At 36.7% G+C, this 20765-nt stretch overlaps 2 protein-coding genes across 3 annotated transcripts; both read right to left on the bottom strand.

The window, feature by feature from the left end:
- Positions 1-1239: 1239 nt before the first annotated feature.
- On the bottom strand, positions 1240-5088 carry LOC109093594 (trophoblast glycoprotein-like). Its single transcript, XM_042776021.1, has 2 exons — positions 4548-5088; positions 1240-3807 (listed from the first exon to the last, which is right to left on the bottom strand). The coding sequence occupies exons 1-2, from the start codon at positions 4811-4813 to the stop codon at positions 2958-2960; spliced, it is 1116 nt and encodes a 371-aa protein (XP_042631955.1). The 5' UTR covers positions 4814-5088; the 3' UTR covers positions 1240-2957.
- Positions 5089-10032: 4944 nt separating this feature from the next.
- LOC109093438 (transmembrane protein 222-like) lies at positions 10033-20416 on the bottom strand. Of its 2 annotated transcripts, none has more exons than XM_019107178.2 (6): positions 20076-20131; positions 16625-16709; positions 14883-14914; positions 13711-13807; positions 13000-13130; positions 10033-10472 (listed from the first exon to the last, which is right to left on the bottom strand). In XM_019107178.2, the coding sequence occupies exons 1-6, from the start codon at positions 20114-20116 to the stop codon at positions 10385-10387; spliced, it is 474 nt and encodes a 157-aa protein (XP_018962723.1). In that variant the 5' UTR covers positions 20117-20131; the 3' UTR covers positions 10033-10384. The 2 variants fall into 2 exon arrangements, with proteins under 2 accessions (XP_018962723.1, XP_018962722.1); XM_019107177.2 differs by lacking the exon at positions 20076-20131 and adding an exon at positions 20152-20416 and having other exon boundaries at positions 10034-10472.
- Between the last annotated feature and the right edge of the window lie 349 nt (positions 20417-20765).

The following is a 20765-nucleotide window of genomic DNA, read 5'->3' as shown; positions in this document are numbered from 1 at the left end:
ACTGTCATTGGTCAATGCTTAGTGTTTGTATAAACTTGAACTTTACTAAATCACTAAATGACCCTTCATCAACTATTCTGAATTACTTCATTTTAGAAGGACGACTTAATCAAAAACCTTCATTAAAATATTTTAAATTAGACTCACACAGAGTCTTGCTCTGAGCTACAGATGATTTTCAATGAGGAACTGCATTCAGCTTTATGCTGTAGCTGATTATCACACATATGCTGAACTCATGTGTTTCCAATAACGTGTTGCATGTGGAGATTTGCAGCCGTAAAAATGCGACTAAGCCTGCTCATATGAAACACCTCTGATACCCTTCAAGCTTTTGCTAAAGGCTTTTTGTTATGAGGAAGAATAATATCACAACATCAGCATTAACATGATGAATTCATGCTCTAATTTGTCATTTTAATTTGAGTTGATCTGAAGGATAATACAATAAGAAACTAAAAAACTTTAGGCAAATTTGTATCAGAAAGGGTGAGGGGAGTTTGTGGTGAATAATTCCTGCTGTAAACCAAAGGAGGACTATCCTTGAGCTCTTCTGATCTGTTCTAGCTGAAGGAATCCTCCTACAAGAAACCACACATATCTTTCTGACCAGCAAGAAACAAAGAGACTGATTTAAATTTCAAATTTAAAAAACTTTATTTTTCAGCATGCAAACTAAACTCTGCCCTGAAGAAAGACCATTTATTTGTCCATGCGATGCATGACACATCCACAAAAGTTTTGTTTTGCACTGGATACCTGATAAATTCATGAGTAAACATTTTGCTTTTGGCATCCCACTTTAAAGGTTTTCCTTACCTCTTTAGAGAAAGGTTCATTTGAATATAATGAATAACACATGAGTATAAAGCTATAAAAGCACAATGGAAGACGGTCCAAATGTCTGCGAAGTTTCATGTACCAAATATCATCATTTTGAAGAGTTCATCAGGCACAAAGATGCTTTCAGTACAAGCAAAGATATGAGGTGTTTCCACATATTATAATTCTCAGTCCAAAACATTGACAAATGAGTGAATCTCACAAAGAAATATTCAGTTTCACTCTAAATAAAAATAAATTATATATAATAACTATATAATATTGTAATTTTCTCAGTATTTTGATCTTTTTGCACCCTCAAATTTTCAAATAGTGGTATCTTGGCCAAATATCGGAAAGCTTATTTATTCAGCTTTCAGATGATGTATAAATCTCAGTTTTGAAAAATTGACCCTTATGATTGGTCTTGTGGTGCAGGGTCACATATTACTGTAATATGTTGTCACAATGCAAAAAGTAAAAAAAAAAAAACCTTTTTTATTTATGCAAAATATATATATATATTTTTTTTTTTGATAAGGTGAAATACAAATTCATTTACACAAGAAAATTCCTGACTGTCTTTGTGAGATTCACTCATAGACTAAATAGTCTGTATCATTTGACAAACATATGCTGCATAAAGTCATATTATCCAGACAGTGAAGTGAAGTCCAGCACATTGGCACAACACATCAAGCATATTTCTTTTCAGTCTTGCACATTTGGAAACAGTATTCAGAAACAGAGCAGGGGACCATTCAGCACAACGGCCCCAGCTTCATCTGTATCTTATCACCGTGAAGTCCCTTAAACAGAAAAAGCTGGGGAACATATGAGGAACTGAGCCAGACTGAGTCTTCAAAGAGCGAACAGGCTTGACGGAGGAGGGGTCTCGCTCAGCGGCCCTCGTAAGGGCTGGTTCTCATCATTCTGACAATAAAAATGAGTGGAATAAAAACAAAGCAAAATGTCTCTTTTAAACGAAAAAAAAAAAAAAAAAGCAGCCGGAGATTTCTGCAAACTGGGTCTCTTTCTTCAAAAGATCCTCTTTCTAGAGCTTAGAGGAGGTTATCCTCCTGCTGGAATGCTTTTGGTGAGAAAATCTGGCACATTCTTCACAGACTCCCTGTGGATAGAGGGACGGAAAGGACCATAGAAGGCTGCTAATTTGGTTGCTCAGGGTCCAGCGCGAAAAACTGCATTCACTTCCATAAAAACAGGGTTGCAGGAGCATGCAACAAAACAGTTCTCAAAACTTCACAACCGCATATTACACATGTATATATATAATGGTTATCCTCTTAATAGCTGGTCAGCCTCTTAAATCCAATGAACAAGGCACTTGAGCACCAGAGAGGTGGGCAATGTTCCCGTACAGGACAATGGAGACTAGTGGGGGGTTTGTTGGTGGTGGTCAGAGGTACTTTATGGCTTCTGCCCCTTTATTGGGCTAATCCTCAAACATCCCATGATGACTGAGAAGCAAATGCATCTCAAGGCCAATTCTGTGCAGAACTGAGGGGGAGGTGTGCTTGTTATAAAGGCTTCAATGAAACAGGCAGTACATGCTTTTCACAATTAAATGTCTAAATATTCACCACCATGATGTTGGGGAAAGTTACTTTTAAAAGAAATACATTACAATATTGCATTACTCCATAAAAATTACCTAAATGCATTACTTAGTTACTTTTTATGGAAAGTAATGCATTAGGTTACTTTTGCGTTACTTTTTGTCCCCTGGGCTGGGCTTGTTTATTTGCTTTTTAATAACAAAAAAGCTCCCCCAAAAGTAACATTTTGCCCACCATAAGGGTCCTTTCACACCAAAAGTGAAATGAATAAGCCTCGGGCTAAAGGAAGTGCCTCTGCACCTCACTGTACACCGGGACAGGAGAGGAGTCAGTGAATAAATAGAAAAACAAAGTAGCTTGCATTACTTATTTGAAAAAGATATTTCATTGTAAATTTAAAAGTAATGGATTACTTTACTAGATACTTGAAAAAAAGTAATCTGATTACGTAACTCGCGTTACTTGTAATGTAACACTGTTTGTCACACAAATGGACGTTTTCCAAGTATAAATGCAATAGAAAACTAGTTCATATAAGGAGCTCAGTTTGGGAAGAGCTCACACATCAGCTGTTGTAGAGAATTGCGACAGTCTGGGATCCGAGTCGATCTCGTATCGGTAGTGGTACCCTTCCCAGACTTCCCGGCATGCGTCACGCATGTCATAGATGTGCTTCTTAATACCTTTGCGGTTCAGGTAGAGCACAAAGAGAAACATGAGCCCGACAAATCCCAGCACGAGACCCAGGAACACGTAGGAGGTCTGCAGTGCGAGATTGTCACCCTCTCCCGCCTTATGGCAACCCAACTCCAGTTCTCCCACCGTCATTAGTGACGTGTTCTGCAAGACGTCTGGGAACACGCAAGTCAAGCGCTCGATGTCCACCACTCGTGCTCGTGAGCTGTTCAGCCAGGCAGCGAACGGTTCGATGTCACATGTGCAGGTGTAAGGATTCTCCGCCAGGTGGAGCCTCACCGAACGCAAGTGCTCCAGCTCTTTTAGAGCATCTTCACGCAGGGTCCTGAGGGCGTTATGGGTGAGGTCGAGTTCCTGGAGGTGATCCAGTCCTGTGAACGTCCCGTTATGGATGGACACTATAGAGTTGTTGCCAAGCTGAAGGCGCCGCAGGCCGACAAGATGGCAAAAGATGCCAGGGGGCAAGTAGACAAGGCCATTACTGGACAGGTCCAGTCCCTGCAGGTCTTCCAGGCTGCTCCAGCGAAGAGAGGTGGCTAAATCAATGACGGACGAGTGGTTGTAGAGAGCCCGACTGAGGTTGAGCTCCCTCAGCATGCGGCTCTGGACGGTGAACGCCTCAGGATGGATGACGGCCAGCTGGTTGTTGCTGAGGTCCAGCGATCTGAGGCTCTGCATGCTAGAAAATGTGTGAGACTTCACTTCAGAGATCCTGGAGAGGAGAGAAGAAACATTTTACACTACACTCTTAAAAATAAAGGTGGATGCCATAGTAGAACCGTTTTTGGTTCCCCAATGAACCTTTCAGTGATCGTTTTCTAGCGTGAAATCCAACTTTTTACACAATAGAATGTTTTTGCATGATGTTAAAGGTTCTTCATTGAACTACAGATGCTGATAAAGTGGTATAAGTGTAGCTGCAGGGTCAAATCTACAACAGATATTGAGGGGTGTATTTTTATTTGGTTGTTTTATACCATGCCAGCATCTTAGACCGGTTTTGTGGCAAGAAAGTGGTAAAACGAAGAAATCTGAGAAAAAACATTTTCCTGTTAAGGGAACGTCTGAATAAAATTTTTTACATTCAGAAGGAAAACATATAACCAGTATTATGACTGATTCAGTTTTCAAATCTGGTTATGTTTATATAGTTCAGTAAAAGAGCCGTACATTGTGCCAAACGAGTGACCTAGTAAAGCAGGTTTATGAAGAAATGAAGTAGAATCCTATTAGTCAAGGATGTGAGAATAAAACTGTACACACATTTAACACCTTAAGCATCTACGTGAGCTTCCCCCTTTTTTAAAAAAATATCCTGACACTATCAAAATATTACAGTTGCTACACTAAAGTTTTACATTGACTTTAGCCTCCACTGTGATCAAAGTTTGAAGAAGATTCCACTGTTGATTCACCGTAACTTTAGAAACAGATGTTAACAGAATGCTTTACCTGTTATTAAACAGTGACAAATTCGTCACGTTGTCCAGTCCCTGGAAAGACTCGGGTCCGATCTGGCTGATGTGGTTTCCGGTGATGAAGAGGTTTCTGGTGTAGCTCGGGATGCCGCTCGGTATGTCCCGCAGATCTTTGGAGACGCATTTGACCGTGAGCGCGGCTTCCGAGCACTCGCAGCCGGCGGGACACAGCGACGCGCCCGCGGAGAGCGCCGCGCACAGCAGCCCCAGCACAACCGCGCACCGTGCAGAGGCGAGCATGGTCAACTATCAGCAATACCGCATCAACCTGACTAAATAAACGCCCTCATTCAGCGGGTGTGCGCGCCCGGGGATCCGCGTCTCCAAAGTGTCTCTCCAGGACTCCGGTCCCGCGTAACTCGTAACTTTTCTCAGTAATGTTGAGTCTGCCTGCGTGCTCGACTTCTTTGCATTACAGAAACTCGTGTGAATGAGAGGCAGACACTTTATTTCCATGAGAAAAGGAGGTTCTCGGTGTGGGGCTTTTGATCCGCTGCTCTCAAACAATGCGACTGAATCACTCACGCTCTCAACAATCAGCAGGGAGGAGCTTTGGACTCACACCTCTCCCCCTCTGCTTCACCAAATACCGAGTCCAGGATCTCTCACATCTCACACTCATCACAGTGATTAATAGGCTTAATAGTGATTAAAGCTCATCATCAAATGATTACAATAATCCAAGATCTCTCACTTTAGTTGATCTTACAGTACTCCAGTATGGTAGTTTGCTATATTCACTTTTAAAAAATGCATGTTTTGCACACACACGTTACTGAGTGTGAAAAGGTCACATAAGTCAAGCTGACATCTGCTGACTCTCAGCTGATCCACTGATACAACTATCACAGCATCCTTCAGTATTATCAGCATCTTAATCACCCTCCTCCATCCCCAGCTCCGCCTCTTGTCCAGTCAGGATTCAACCTTCTGATTTAATCAGACTAATTTCTAAAATGTGTAGGCTACATTAAATTATTGAACATTAATGATACCTGCAGCACACTTACGTTGATTCTGTTCTGTTTATAGAGGGTTGTCGCCTGCTCTGGATGTACAGGGGGAAAAAAAAGGCTAGTGAAGAAAGGAGTTTAAACTTAACAAGGATATAAAAATTGTGCAACGTTTGCAAGACCAAGAAAAAAAAAATACTTTGTGTATTTTGATTTCTTTAAATTAATTCTGATTTATTATTTAAAAATATTGGTATATGACAGCCTTTGTTTCTTTGTTTTTTTTATGTTTTGTTATTTGAAAGTATTTGTTTATGTTATTAATTTGTATGTTGAAGTAATTTGTTTTGTTATTAAAATAGAGGATGAAGTAAAATCATATCTTATAGGGGCCTTATATCGACTGGAGCTCCAAAGGGTAAAATCACTACGCCACAGAGGATTCTCTTCAGATCAGTGTTATTGGCTACTGAGTTCTTAATAGGTTTTCTGAAGATGAATCTAGTTCTTTATGTATGGATAATCTGTGTTTTTGTACGTTGGGAACATTGATCTGATCCCTCACTCCACAGGGCTCCTGATGCTTTGAAGTCGGCGGGGGTCTGCTGAGCTGAAGACGGACAATACTCTATGAATTCAACACGGCGTTCTTTTGCCTGCCGAGTCACTTATTTGTTCTCTAGTGCAATTAAACATTTCCAGGGCAACCGTTCAAAGAAATGCATAACATTCAAAACATTATAAAAAATGCATGCACGAGTCCAAACTGCCTTGTCCACTTGTTTTAGAAAATAAATTCTCAAAAAAACTTGAAATCAAATAGAACTTATCAAATTCTACATATATATTGAATCAGAAGCCATTATACGCAAACCTTTTTAACCAGCTGATTCTATATTAATGATTGATGAATTCAGTAATATGTGTTGTTTAGAAACCATGAACAGCATAAGGCTAATGAAGTACATCACCTGAGAGAAGAACTGTTTAATATGATGTCTTTCATCATTCTATTTTATATAGAGAGACAAAAGCTGCTTTATTAAATACACAAACACATACAAATAACATCCATAGTATATTGTAATAGTAAACATCTTTTATTGATATCAATAATGCATGAACATTATACATCATTGGCAGAATTGGTTTGAAATGTGATAATTACGCAACATTGGGGACCTTTAATTAGGAAGATGATTCTATGTTTCCACTGGTTTTTGATGACAGGATATTGGCTTTTGCCAATAGTTCTCGCTTTGGACGCAGGCTATGAGGAAATACAGTGTGCAAACTCAATAACTCAATTTCAAATGACCATTACTGGGTTCTTGGGAGAAAAAAAAGAAAGGAAAAGACAATGGAAGACCGATAGCAATTTCTAAAAAGAAATCAGATAAAGCACACAGTCATCTTTCTTCACATTCCTGTATTACAGATTAGCACAGAAGCTTATTGCCTTGTGAATATAAAACTATACAGTCACTCATTAGGTGTAAGTAAGGCCTTGTTAAGTGTTTTCACCCTGTTGTTCCATGTGCTCTACTGAATGCTTAACGTGTTTCTAAAAAATCAAAACCAAAAAGCATTCTGATATTTATCTAACACTCAGCAGCCATTGTAAACAGTGCATCTAGTCAAGCAGGCATTACCACACACACAGTACACACACTTGCGGCCAGTTCTCTAGAATGCAAAATATAGCATTACAAAGATTTTAAAAACCTCATCTTAAAATATGCACTTGATTATTAGCATTAGATTATTTGAATACCAACCACCAATATCAGACTTTCTCTGTATCAGACACATGCACAACATGCAAATAAGCAAACATACACACACTCACACTGATTCAAACACACTAATGCAGCCGCAAAAGGTATTAAGTGACACTTTTATAAATATTAAAAGTCTGTTTGTAGCTGTGCAAAGTTAACGTAATGACAAGCTTAGCAGTGCATGAGAGAAATACGAATGCACTCATTTTTACGCACATGCAAGTTTTGAATTAGCTACCAGAAATGAGTAATCTGCTAATAAAACTGTTCTAATGCCAAAAATCAATGAAAAATTAACTGGCACTTTCCATGAATACAGTAGCCAATGATGTTCAGCGCAACTCAATTTCAACTCCCTGAAATGCAAATTTCTAACCTTTATATAATGTATTTTTTTTTCTGTATTTTTTTGGTTGGTATTCTGTCTCAATATGTTAAAATAAACCTACCATAAAAATTACAGACTCTGCATTTATTTGTAAGTGAGCTTTTAGAGATTACAGACAGGAAATGGGAACCGCTGGGCTGCTGTGACGACCTGAAGAGTCAAATGTGCTTCTGATCCACTAGTTCGCATCTTTGAAGACAGGACAGCCGTCAGTAAGAACGTCACACTTCACACAGACTCTAATGTGATCAGCTCTAGCCAGGACCAGCAGGGGCCAGACTCCACACACACACACACAGCTACCTGCTGCTCTTGGCGATACTTCTAAAGACAGAGGGAGTGTGAGAAGAGGATTGAAAAGAAACAATGTGAGAAGAGAGCAATAGGTAAGAGGGGAGTCCAGTGATTTTTCTCTTTGACGTGAAACAAAGAGGGGATTCGATCACACAGGAGCCATGATGGAAACAGGTTTGATGTCCAGGATTACTGCAGGATTCGATCAGTGTTTGAAACTAAATGCTCAGAAAAGAAAACAGATGTACAAAAAGGATTTCTGTGCTCTGGATTACAGTAATGAAGGTTAGATTTCACCCCGTTTGACTTTTCTTCCTGATTACAGTATACACCAATCAGATCCTCTCAGATGTACAGTATGAGTGAAACACCCAAAATCAGAAGCAAACAAAAATAGATTTTGCATAAAGAAAATAAAGCCTGTTATTAGGATAATTACGAGTTTTATGATAATGAAAACATTCATTTTGATTTTAATTCGTTTAATACAGGTTTCACTTTTATTACAATAAAAATACTGTAATATTTTTGAGAGCCCATTTTGACCTCAGGTTTAATTTTCTTCCTAATTATACACTAATTAATCAATTCAAATGCATGAGTGAATCACTAAAACAGACCATGTTTACAAAACAGAAGGAAATAAAAATATATTTTGCATCAAGAAAACAAAGCCTGTTAAGATTTCCATGACAGTTAAAACATTTTTCTCAAATTTTCTTACTTTATTATAGTTTTTACTGTTGTTGCAATAATAATTTTTCTTACTTTATTATAGTTTTTACTGTTGTTGCAATAATAATAAAAAAATATATTAAATGATTTGTTGTATTAGTGCTGTTATTTTTATAGTGTTAATATAATTAATTAAATATTTTTCTTACAGTAGGAAAATATAAAACAGGCTTCATTTTCTTTAAAGAAAACAATTCTGTCATTTTTTCCGTTTTGATTTTGGGGTGAAATAATAACCTGGACATGTGTGAGACAGATTTTAATGGTCTGGCTTCATTTGTTTTGATAAGCATTATCCAACTCCTGGACCTCATGTTATTATTTTTATATGTGATATGATTGTTAGACTAGGCATCCTGTGCCATTATACTAAGTCAGTAGTCAATATAACAAAATACCTTTGACATTTCTTATGAAAACAGACATTGGAAGCATTAAATATATCATTTAATAGTTCATGATTGAAAGAGTAAAGCTTTCAAACAGAACACCTGAAACCCCTGCAATGTGACTCAAGTGATTCTCAGGACAGCTATGATTTATTAAAGGCAACATTATCAGCTCATTTACTTTCCTTCATTCCTGGTGTTACTGTGCAGGATTTATCAGTGCATGTTACTAAACTAAATGTCTTCGAAGTCACCAAAGCCACTTAAACTTCATTCGTTCATGTCTGGTCTGTTCTGCTATTGAATGCATGCTTTTTTCAGACCCAATCAATTCCAGATGGATAAAAAATAAATCCTGTCACTTCTGAATGGGTCACATTCGACTTTAACTTGTGAATGCGATTTCATAATGGTTAATGCAATATAATAAAAGTAAATTAATACAATCACTTATGCAATATAGCCGGCCAGGCAGTGCAAATAATGCTTTTAAATACATAATGCAAACAAGATTTGCTTCTTCATTAACTAGCAATTTTTGAATGCTATATGTTAATTAGATTTTTTTTGTATAAAAACAATTAGACTTTAAAGCATGCCAAGCTACATTATTAAAAGCCATTTATATTGATGGGTTAGACTTGCCAATAAAATGACTAAAAGGGTACTCTTAAAAGAAATTACATATTAAAAGTTTAAATTTAAATAAGCTTTTGTATCCATAGTAATTTTAAAAGGAAATCCATCTTCCAGAATCTCTCGACATATAATGCATTGTTTTCTGCAATAAACTATGTTCTCAGAAAGAACCTAGCATCATTAGAAATTCATATTCAAGTTATATTTAAAATATAAGACTCATATATATATATATATTATTCAAGTTATATATATATATATATATATATATATATATATATATATATATATATATTTTTTTTTTCCTTAACAGCAGTTATAGTTTGGAGATCAAAATCTAACCAAACGATAAAAGAGCACCTTAACCCTCAAGAGAGACATCAAAGTCATGCCTTTGGATAACAGGATTTGAGAATAGCGTTTCGTACATCACCACAAGACGTTGAAGCCATGGTGTATTTGCTGTCTCTACCCTACGACAAAGAGGTCTAGCGTTTGATTTTTGATGTTAAGATCCTCTACACTTTGAAGAGCTGGACGTCAAGTTGACCTTCACTGGAGTCCCGCTGGAGCTGGAGCGACGGATCTCCTATGGGCACTGTGCCCGTTCACCGCTATGTGACCCCGCTGGGTCATCGCAGGTTTAGAGACAGAGTCACAGCCAGGATCACACTGGTCAAGATGCAGAAGGGCAGCCAGGTCTTCAGGAAGCCTACGCAACTGTAGAAATGAGAAGAGATACAGTTGGGGGTCATCGGATGGCCATTTTTCACAAGTTGATATGATTCTTTAGGGTCTAAATGAAAAGTCTGTAACAAACTTTGGTTCAAATTTCTCACTGGTAGTGTAAAAAACACCTTTTTTTATCCTGTCAAAAACAGCTCTTTTCAGAGCAAGCCATTTTGTAGCATTTTGCTTTAAATGTTAATGAGCTCTGCTGACTCCGCCCCTCTCTTCGGAGCCGCTCTCTGAGGGACTGTTTACTTCAGCAGCATTCATCGTGAAACTTGCTAATTAGCACATTGTTAGGAAAGGCGATTTACAAAGATTAATTAAAAAAACCTTACACTTTAAATATTTTTTAATGTCATTTCTATTGACACTTGTATATCTGACCCTGGACCACAAAACCAGTCATTTCTGAGCTGAATAAATACGCTTTTCATTGATGTATGGTTTGTTAGGATAGGACAATATTCGGCTGAGATAAAACTATTTAAAAATCTGGAATCTGATGGTGCAAAAAAAAATCGAAATATTAAGAAAACGCCTTTAAAGTTGTCCAAATGAAGTCCTAAGCAATGCATATTACTAATGATAATACATTTTTGATATATTTACGGTAGGACATTTACAAAATATCTTCATGGAACATGATCTTTACTTAATATCCTAATGATTTTTGGCATAAAAGAAAAACTGATCATTTTGACCCACACAATGTATTTTTGCATATTGCTACTTAAGACTGGTTTTGTGCTCCAGGGTCACATATGCATTTAAATATATTTGTAATTACACATTTGTAATAAAGTTGCAATTTAGTACACTTAAAATATAAAATGTACTAACTTTAAATGTAACAGTGAATAACACACTACAGGTGAAATTCTAATCAAGTACTTTCCATGTGCTTTAGTATGTTAGTCTTTAAAGCACAACAAAAGATTATTAAAACAATGATTAAAAATGCACTTTTAAGCAAAACTCTGATTACAAAGTCCACTTTTCAAGTCTACTTAAGTATGTTAGGAAGCTCTCTTTAAGTACACTTAAGTGGGCTTTTATTTCATTAACATTACATTTTCTGTAAGTACAGTTTTTTTAAATATAGTTTTAAGATTTGAAGTACACACAAGTGCACATTTAAAACAGTACTTCTTTTCACAAAGGTGGTGCTTACCCATGCAAAGACCATTAATCACAGATAGAAAGCAAATAAAAGAAGACAAATTATTATTGTGATATCACATTAATTTTCCCTCAACAGAACATAGCCTGTTTTTTTTTACTTTACAATATCAGATTAGAATATGCTGTGGTCCAGATTTCATGCTGAAGTCAAAATTCTTTCTCTGTGTGACGTCCAATTACTCTCCATTCTGATGCAACCACAACAATCTGCTTCCACAAGCTGGAGGACAAAAGAGCTGCATCATCACTTCATACCTGCAGTTCTGTTTTTAGTGACTGACAGTAGAATTCTCACAATAAACAGTGATGGATGCACTCTGAACACATTGGGCCAGGAGAAACATGCACATAATGCAATGCTTTCAATTACACCTGAGAGATGCCATGACAGCCCATCATTGTGCGAGTCCCTCTCAAGTCTCCTGGGACCAATGCACATGCATTGTGCTCTCAGACAGCAACCAGTAGTTGTGTCTAGAGCAATCCCTTGTTTCTTCAGGTGTCATGTAGGAGCATTTTTAGCTGACACCCAAAACACAGCACTGGGTCCAATTTCTCAGTCCTATAATTATGCAATCCTGCAGTAGAGAGGATTTAAAATCTAATTTAGGATATAAAATGGCTGCAAACACAGACATTTTTTTTTTTTCTAGAATACACAAGATATTACTATTAACTGCAATAATTAAAAAAATAATAATCAGGCATAATATTTATCCAAATGTGGCCTTTCATCACAAAGTTTTGAAGTTATATCCAGTCTACACCGGATGTGCTTCACTGCTCAAATTTCATCAAGGCAAACTTGCTCATCCGGATGAATTTGTGTCTCATTCATAGGTTTTCATACGATCTGCTGTTATATTTAGGGACAGACCTTCATGGTTACTCATCATACAAATTCACATGAAATCACCACCTCGTGATAAAAGCGTTGAATGTTACGACTAAACGTTTGGCAACAGACACCTAGTCAAGTGCCTCATTTTCACCTGCTTTTGACAGTAACAGAAATGTGACGCATTGTATAAACAGTCCTTTCAGTGTTTGAGGTTAAAATGTCAAATGGTGGTGAAAATGCATCAGTTAGACACTGTTTTATTCTTACCCTTATATTTCGAAAAGTCTATTTAGTAAAAACTCGATAGTACAGTATGTCATATATTATATGTTGATGTGCATATATAAGATTTTATGTAAATAGGCTGCATGCTGCGTATGTCCAATCAGTGCCACTGACACTGCTAATATGTAAGTAAGAATTTTTGTAATGCAAGTTTAGGAATGTACAGCATGAATTATCAGTTTTGTGTTTATACACTGTTGGTCTCACCTGACGTGTTTGCCATGAATGAGTGACAGCAGGCAGAGGTTCACCATGTTCCACGAGGTGCTGTTGTCATAGCGCATCAGGTTCAGTGCCATGGCAACATGCGAGTGACAATTGTCACAGCAAAGGTTGTGCTGGGGAAAAAACAGAGATAATTTGTCAGAATATACCAAAGTCCCTTTAAGTCAAGACATGTCACTCGGCGGCCGTCTTTGAAACACCTCTCAGGCATGCAAGTGCAGCTCCTCTCTCTCTGAATGAGGACACATCAAATTCTCCAAAACTGGTCACCAAGCTTATAATTAAAATTCATATTTGAAATCACCACTGAAATCTGACGACAACTGTCTCATAAATGTTGTTTTGTTCCAATAGCATTAAAAAAAGGATGTTTTTTTTTTTCAATAACTCTTTTACCATGAAGGCGGAGCTTCATTCAATAGAGTGGCCATAAATGATTACAATGAGCGTTGCATTGTCCCCCATTCAAAACTACACGAGTGACACATCTTGGGTATTCTGTCGTCCTTGAATTTAAGCAGTTTATCTAAATGCATGCTCATAGAAATATACATATTTTTTTAATTCTGGGAAATTAACATAATATTATAAAGAGAAAAAAAGATTTACTGTTTTGATTTTCTAAATGTAGTTTATAACTGTTCATGAAAACACTGTTTCCTACCAGCAAAATAGGGAAGAAAGACACATTACCATTCTCTGTTTGTACTCTTCTGATGCGTTGTGAACTGCTGTGTCCCACGCGTTAGATCCACTGGCATACACTTTACTGACGTCTAACATCCAGTACCTGGGAACGAAGCAGATAAAGCACATATGCAGTGAGTGTGAAGCACATGATTTATCATGAAAAGCACACAATGCAGCTCAACAGGCCAAGTCATTTCTGCTGGAGGACATTAACCCTTTAAAGCCTGCTGTATCACATTTGATACGCAAATTCTACAGCCTCTAAATGATTAACACGAGTAAGACCTGATCTGAAAAACCCATTCATCACAATCTACTACATGCCTTCTGTCATCCGATTGATATTTTATACTTATTTAGCAAGTAAAAGGCATTTTAGTATAACTGTGCAAACATCCACTTTCAGGAAATATTTACTTTTATAAAGTAAAAGTAAGAATAACTTTTATATTGTTAGTAATATTTCAAGATGAACACTTACTGGAGCAACTTAGTTTAATTGATTATCCATTCATAATTAAAAAAATATGATACAGGCCTTTATTTGAAATATGAGGAACATTATATTTCTCTCAATCATCATTGTATTGCATTGCATTATTTCTTTTGCCCCCACGATACAAACTACAGAGCTTTGATCATAAAACTAAACATTTAAATCTCATCTTACTTAGACATATTATTGGGAGATATAAAGCGACAACTGATATTTACTATATGCATTTTATGTAAGTAGTCTGTTATACTGTTCAGATCTCATTGATTTACATTACAATCAGAATCAGAATCTCATCATTTTTCTTTTTTTATTAGATGTCTTTTATGTTGTTAGTATGTTATATATTTTCGATAAAGTCTGAATTTGTCAAATATGATACAAAACATAAAACACATATGCAAACTTGAAATTACAGATGTCACCTTTAACCTGTGTAGTGTATAAATTTCATATTTTATCTATATATATATATAAATTGTTTTTAATTTATTTATTTTTTCTCCACATGTCAGGTTTTACAGGTTAAAGGTGACATCTGTAATTTCTTTAACAATTGCATACTTTATAGTACCCCAGCTTAATATAGAGACAGCTATAAGTCATTCATTTAAGTAAACACTGTGGCATCGCTCTGTTTTGATCATGCAGATCAACGCACACCACAGCACTGACTCACTTCGTTGGTCTTCCAAACGCCATGTTGTCCTCCTGCAAGAGCGGAGAAACAGACACTTAAACTCTGTATGTGTACAATGTGAATTTTTTTTTAAACACTTAATTCATAACACATCCCTCTTTCCTGACAGACATCATTGTGAATTCACACCTCTCTCTGTGGGAGCCATTAATCCTGGGTGGTCTATGTTACCCGCAGCTATCCATAAGCTGTCACTCATCTCCAGTATGTGCATTGAAATCGGCCATCTTTGCTCAGTTCTGCTGCCAGGTCATGTGACTGATTACTGTAGCGCTGCAGCTGACATCATGATGACAGCACTAATTGCCTGACGGCAGCACAAGAGCACACACAAGCGCTTTTGTTTCAGTGCTCTCAAGCCTATTTCATGCTTTAAAGAGCACTACAAAATGAAACAACATCTACTATAATACATATAATACAAAAAATATTGCTTGCTAAATATGTTTGTCAGAATCCATAGGACATATTTTACACATGGATACCATGTTTTTTTTTTTACTTGTTTGCACTTAAAATGAATTAAAAACAAGTTAAATAAGTTCTAATGCCAGAGCATTAAGTGAATGCAGTCTTATGCAGTGTTGCTTCTCAACAATATATTCTATTAAGTATATTATATAAACTGGAAAACAAACTACTTGACATTCCAAGCCTGTATGACTTTCTTTCGTCTGTAGAACTCAAAAGAAGAAAGTTTGTAGAATGCTGGTAGCCACTGACTTCCACAGTATTTTTGGAAGTCGATGGCTACCAGCAACTATTTGGTTAACAACATTTTTCTGAACTACCCCTTTAAAGACGGCTTATTTAAAATCTATTTTCTAAATACATATTATAGATCTTATTGTAAATGACTGATCGATGTACACGTTTCTTTTTAAAATCTTTTATAATGCTATCTTCGATGTTTTGAAGAATGCTGATAACCAAACAGTGACCACTGAATTCCATTTGTATGGAACTGTTTGGTTACCAGCTTTCTTCAAAACATCAAAGATAGTATATAAATAGATATAAAAGGTTTAAAAAGAAACATGTACGTGGATCATGGTCTGCACATTTTTGCACAGGTTTTCTTTCGGAAACATCAGGATTTGCTCGTACAGGGTCACCAAGGAAGAACTTTCCAGTGATTTCTAGTAAAAAAAGATCCATTGCTTATGAACAAAACTTCACATCAAATTATAGAGAGGACCTTTATCTAGAGGAGCGTTCTTAACTGAAACCAGCCACAAACTTTAAAAGGCCTCTATGTCAACAAAAGGTTTGACATTGTTGAGGTCAGACAGCAGGATAGTCCAGCCCAGTCTACATAACACAGGTCATTTATAACACAGCTCAGGCGTCTCACAGTAACAAGCCTCCATGGGCTTCTAACAAGCTCATTGTTGCCAGATTGAAAGAGATCCAAACCATCCAATGATAGGTTTAAACCTGCACGGTTTGGAAGCACTCCCAGAGTTACTCAATTTATGCAATCTGGCAACCGTAAGCATGAGTTCTCTCTCCACTGTGAAAAGCTGCTGCAAAAGATGTTCAGTGATACTCAACGATGCTTAAATAAAGGTTTAATAGGTGCTTCTTACATTGGAGGGCAAACCTTCTGAGTCACGAATTTCTCAGTGGCAGTGTGTGCTTGCTCTGAAAGACAGAGGTGACGTGCAACGTGCATTTAACCCTTTATATAACCAACTGGTTATAATAATGCATGTACTTACTGAGACAAAGTATGGACCTGCAAAATCACGGATCACTCCTGAGGAGGTGCAGATGCCCATGTGGCCAATGAATGGAAACAGCCATCTGAAAGAATTAAGCAAATAACTGCTATTAACCAAATCTACAATGACACGCTACATTCTGTCTTAAGACTTGATTTTGCCGCAAACAAGAATATGATCAATACGAAAAAATTTAAAATGCTTATATTTATTTTCTTTGTCAACATGCATATCTGCTGAAAGTTTATTTTATAGCTTTTTGTTCTTCATTAGTATAGTCAGTTTAATGTGTTATGAGAACTGAACAATACTGAATATTGTTTACCTTACTTAGATACTCAAGTGTTTGTTCACAACATGTACAAATGTTCTCCCAACTTCCTGAATTGAGTCATCTGAACAAACATTTTACGCTGAACAATATTGTGCAAGCTTCCAGCATGCAATGCGGCTTGAAAATATATTGTGGTCATTATTATTAAAATATTATCATTGTTTTACATTTTACTGCCTTAATTTATGCTCTTCTGCTGTTGTCACTGTCAGTTAGCTGCCATATGAATCAGAGTTCATATTTTTACTAAATTAACATTTGTTTGAGATGTTGTTGTTAAAATAAATTAACATTTGTTTGAGAATACGTAAACGTGCATCTCACTGCAACTTCTGTATTTAATAGATTTTTGTCTATCAGCATAAATGTTTGCCTTCAGTTTTAAGAGGCAGATACTGCCCATAACTTAAAATACTGCCTTTTAATCATTGGATTAACTAAAGTTTTTGGGGTCCAAAAAATAAAATGATGAAAAAACAAACAAGAAAGTAACCTAAAATAAAATTCTTGTTGCATCATTTTTTGCATTGTCTGTAATAACTGCTATTTATTAATAAAATGTCCATCTATTACAACACAAATATTTTGAATAAAACAGTTCAGATTTCTGTACTCAAAAAATTATGGCATAGTTTAACTATTTAGATCTTTTTTATTTAAATAATCATACTTATTCACATTGCTTAGAATGTTCATTGTGAAAATTAAGTTCATACAGTTAAAACATGTTGTAATATGGCTGACTGTGAAACAGCCAATAATCAATTACTTAAAATAAATGAGACTAAAACAAATTGAAATATTGATAATAAATATATAAGCACGGTTATTTTGTATTGAAAACACATTCAGTTTATTAGCACTATTTCAGAAATCTTACCTGTCTCATTTGTGTATGATTGACAAATATGCATCATATTAGGTTTATTAGTTTATTCATGTGGAAACTGTGTAATCCAAATGAATGGGAGTTTTATATGCAGTTCAAATACATAAATCTTAAATTTAAGCCCAAATATTTTTTTTTGAGCACAGTCCGGCATAACGTAAAATAAAACCTTCAGGGTGCTACAAGACCTTACACTTAGCATGAGGATTCACTTTATGATAACAGACAGAACATTATCCCTCACGTACTGCATCTGCATGGCTAGAGCCATTTCCAAGAGGAAATTGCCAAAAAAACAACAACAACTGTTATCTGAAATCGTTCACAAGTATGGAAATACACATAAACTTGTGTGTTTTGGGGAGGACAGTTAAAAGCACAAGGCTTGATGCTGGAGAATGCCCTTTTCAATATCAAACACCTGGCCAAAATCCAGCTTCCCCTGCTGATTCATATTCATGTTATTTTGGCTTTGGAACCAACAATAAAGGACAACCAGATAAGGAAGCGGATTAGACACAAGACCAAAATTCCTGACAAAATGATTAAAAAATTATTATCAGCAGAGCTCTCAGGGGTGCAATATGAATGGACAGCCCCGGTGGGGTGTGTGAAGTGGAGTAGGGCATACGCCGGCACCCCAGATATACTCCTGTGTGCATATTTATCACCAAGTGTCCTACAGAGCAAGCCGCCGACCCAAATACAGCAGAAGAAGACGACAACATGGGGCGAGGAACTCTCACACTGAGACAATCTGCAGTGGAAGACACCAGGAGACTGGTTTAAGATCAGCCATAATCAGATTCATCCCAGCATATGTGATTATCAGAAGGAGTTCGGATTCTGAGACCAGAACATAATGGCTGAAGTTAGTGAACTCAAGCTCCATCCCAGGACAAATGCGTCAAAGATTCAACGAAGGTGTCGTGTTTGCTAACTAATGGTCATAAATTATAATGTATGTTATAGATTTACTGATATTAATTGTAGTTTTTGTTTTTGATTTATTGTTGTAATGATTTATAATGTATGTTATTGGTTTGATGATGTATTGATTTATTTCCCCCTGTACGCTTTTTACCCAGGTGTAAATTACAGTGGATCAGGATTCAGCACCATACAGGGACAGATAAAATAAAACCATCACTGCATCATGGTAATTCCACACTACTTTTAGTAAAGGGAAGAGAAAACATTGTATAAATATCTATAATAACCGATCATGACAAAGGAGCATTATCGCTGGAATCACTTTCAGTAACAGCTGGTTCTCTTCATAGTCATCTGATAACTCATTGGTGTGAGCCTTAAAAGATTTCCCCCTGAACGCTCGAAAAATAATCGTTCAGTTTACTGATCCTGATAGGGACATTAACTGACAAGCTGCGCAAATCCACGTTCAGCTCACCTGATGGAATTATCGGCAGATATTTATCGTGCACCTCTAATTTTTAGCCAATTAAATGGTTTAGAAATCATGAAATTTACTACAGAAAATTTCCATGAATTTTTAGGATTTGATTCATTTTCATGACTTTTCTACATGCTTGGAAAATGCAATGTAAAAAAAAAAAAATGTCCTCATACTTTCAGGATTTCCATGACAATGTAACCCTGGTGCATTCAAATATTTGTCACGATTTGTTACAGCAAGTTTCATATCAATGATAATCATATGAAAACGGTGACTTAATTATATTCCGACCTGTTTTCTCACACCTTGTTTTAATTTATTAATTACAAACCCGTCCAGTTTTAGCCTAACAGTCTAAAGTTCCTTCGTTTCTTCACACAAAACTACAACGTGACTTCAGAAGACTCAGTAGGCCTGTATGACATGAATTCTGACTACTTTCTGTCATTTTTGGAGCACTACAGCTCCAGTCCCCATCCAGTATTACTGTATCGAAGGATAGAAATAATTCTAAGAGCGTGTCTTCAGTGTTCGAATATTTGAATTTGTGTTCCAGGGAACGAAGTCATACAGGTTTGGAACAACATGAAAATGATGTCAGAATTTTATTTCCTTCTGGGAACTCCTCCACTGAACACAGCGACCAGGTTTTTCTTATCAGGAAATCAGTTAATGTATAAGAAACCTTTTTACACTGCAGATAACGCGACGCGACATACCTGGTCGCTGCCACCGCAATTGCTCGGCGACGCGACGTATCGCTAGCTGGTGTAATGTTTGGTGTAATGCATCCATCATAAACACAGACCTCTTTCTTACGGGACTGAATCGAATCCAAAACATCAACATGAAGCAAAAGCCTCAGTGGAGGCGAGAACACTCACGATAACACGGGGATGGGCGTCCATACAATACAGTAGGGGTAGCGGCTAATGCTCGGGTCTATCCTCTCAAACGCTAAGTTATAATTCTTCATGGTCTCTATTTCGACAGCATCCGCCATCACCAGCTGTGAGAAATGAACTTCATTCGTTCCGCTTCCTGGATCTGCAGCGCGCTGGCGACGCGAGCGGCGCGTTTCCGGGGTCCCTTCGGCCACCGCAGACCACACACTTTATCAATGGTAAATATCACGCTATAAAAATGACAATAATTACCATTGTGAGAGGACATGTTTGACACGAATATACAGATATATGAGTATAAAAGTCATTTAGCATGTTATAATGTTTCATTCTTAGTTTGTACGAGTTTATCTGGGAATCACATAACATAAACGCGCGTGCTTGCTTGCTTGTTTATTTAAATACAAAGGGAATATAAATTAAAATAATGACCACATGCAGGCTATCAAAAGAAGATCGATTTAAAATTCATACTGTTGCCACATTATGAGCTACAGTTTAGAACAAGTTTCCTGTAAATGAATAAATAAAAAATTAAATTGAGCATTTTATTTATTTGTTTTATTTTGTGAATAAAAATATTGCATAATAAT

The sequence above is a fragment of the Cyprinus carpio genome, chromosome A19 (genome assembly GCF_018340385.1).
Source record: "Cyprinus carpio isolate SPL01 chromosome A19, ASM1834038v1, whole genome shotgun sequence".
Lineage (NCBI taxonomy): Eukaryota > Metazoa > Chordata > Actinopteri > Cypriniformes > Cyprinidae > Cyprinus > Cyprinus carpio.
This window is presented reverse-complemented; position numbering and strand designations above follow the sequence as displayed.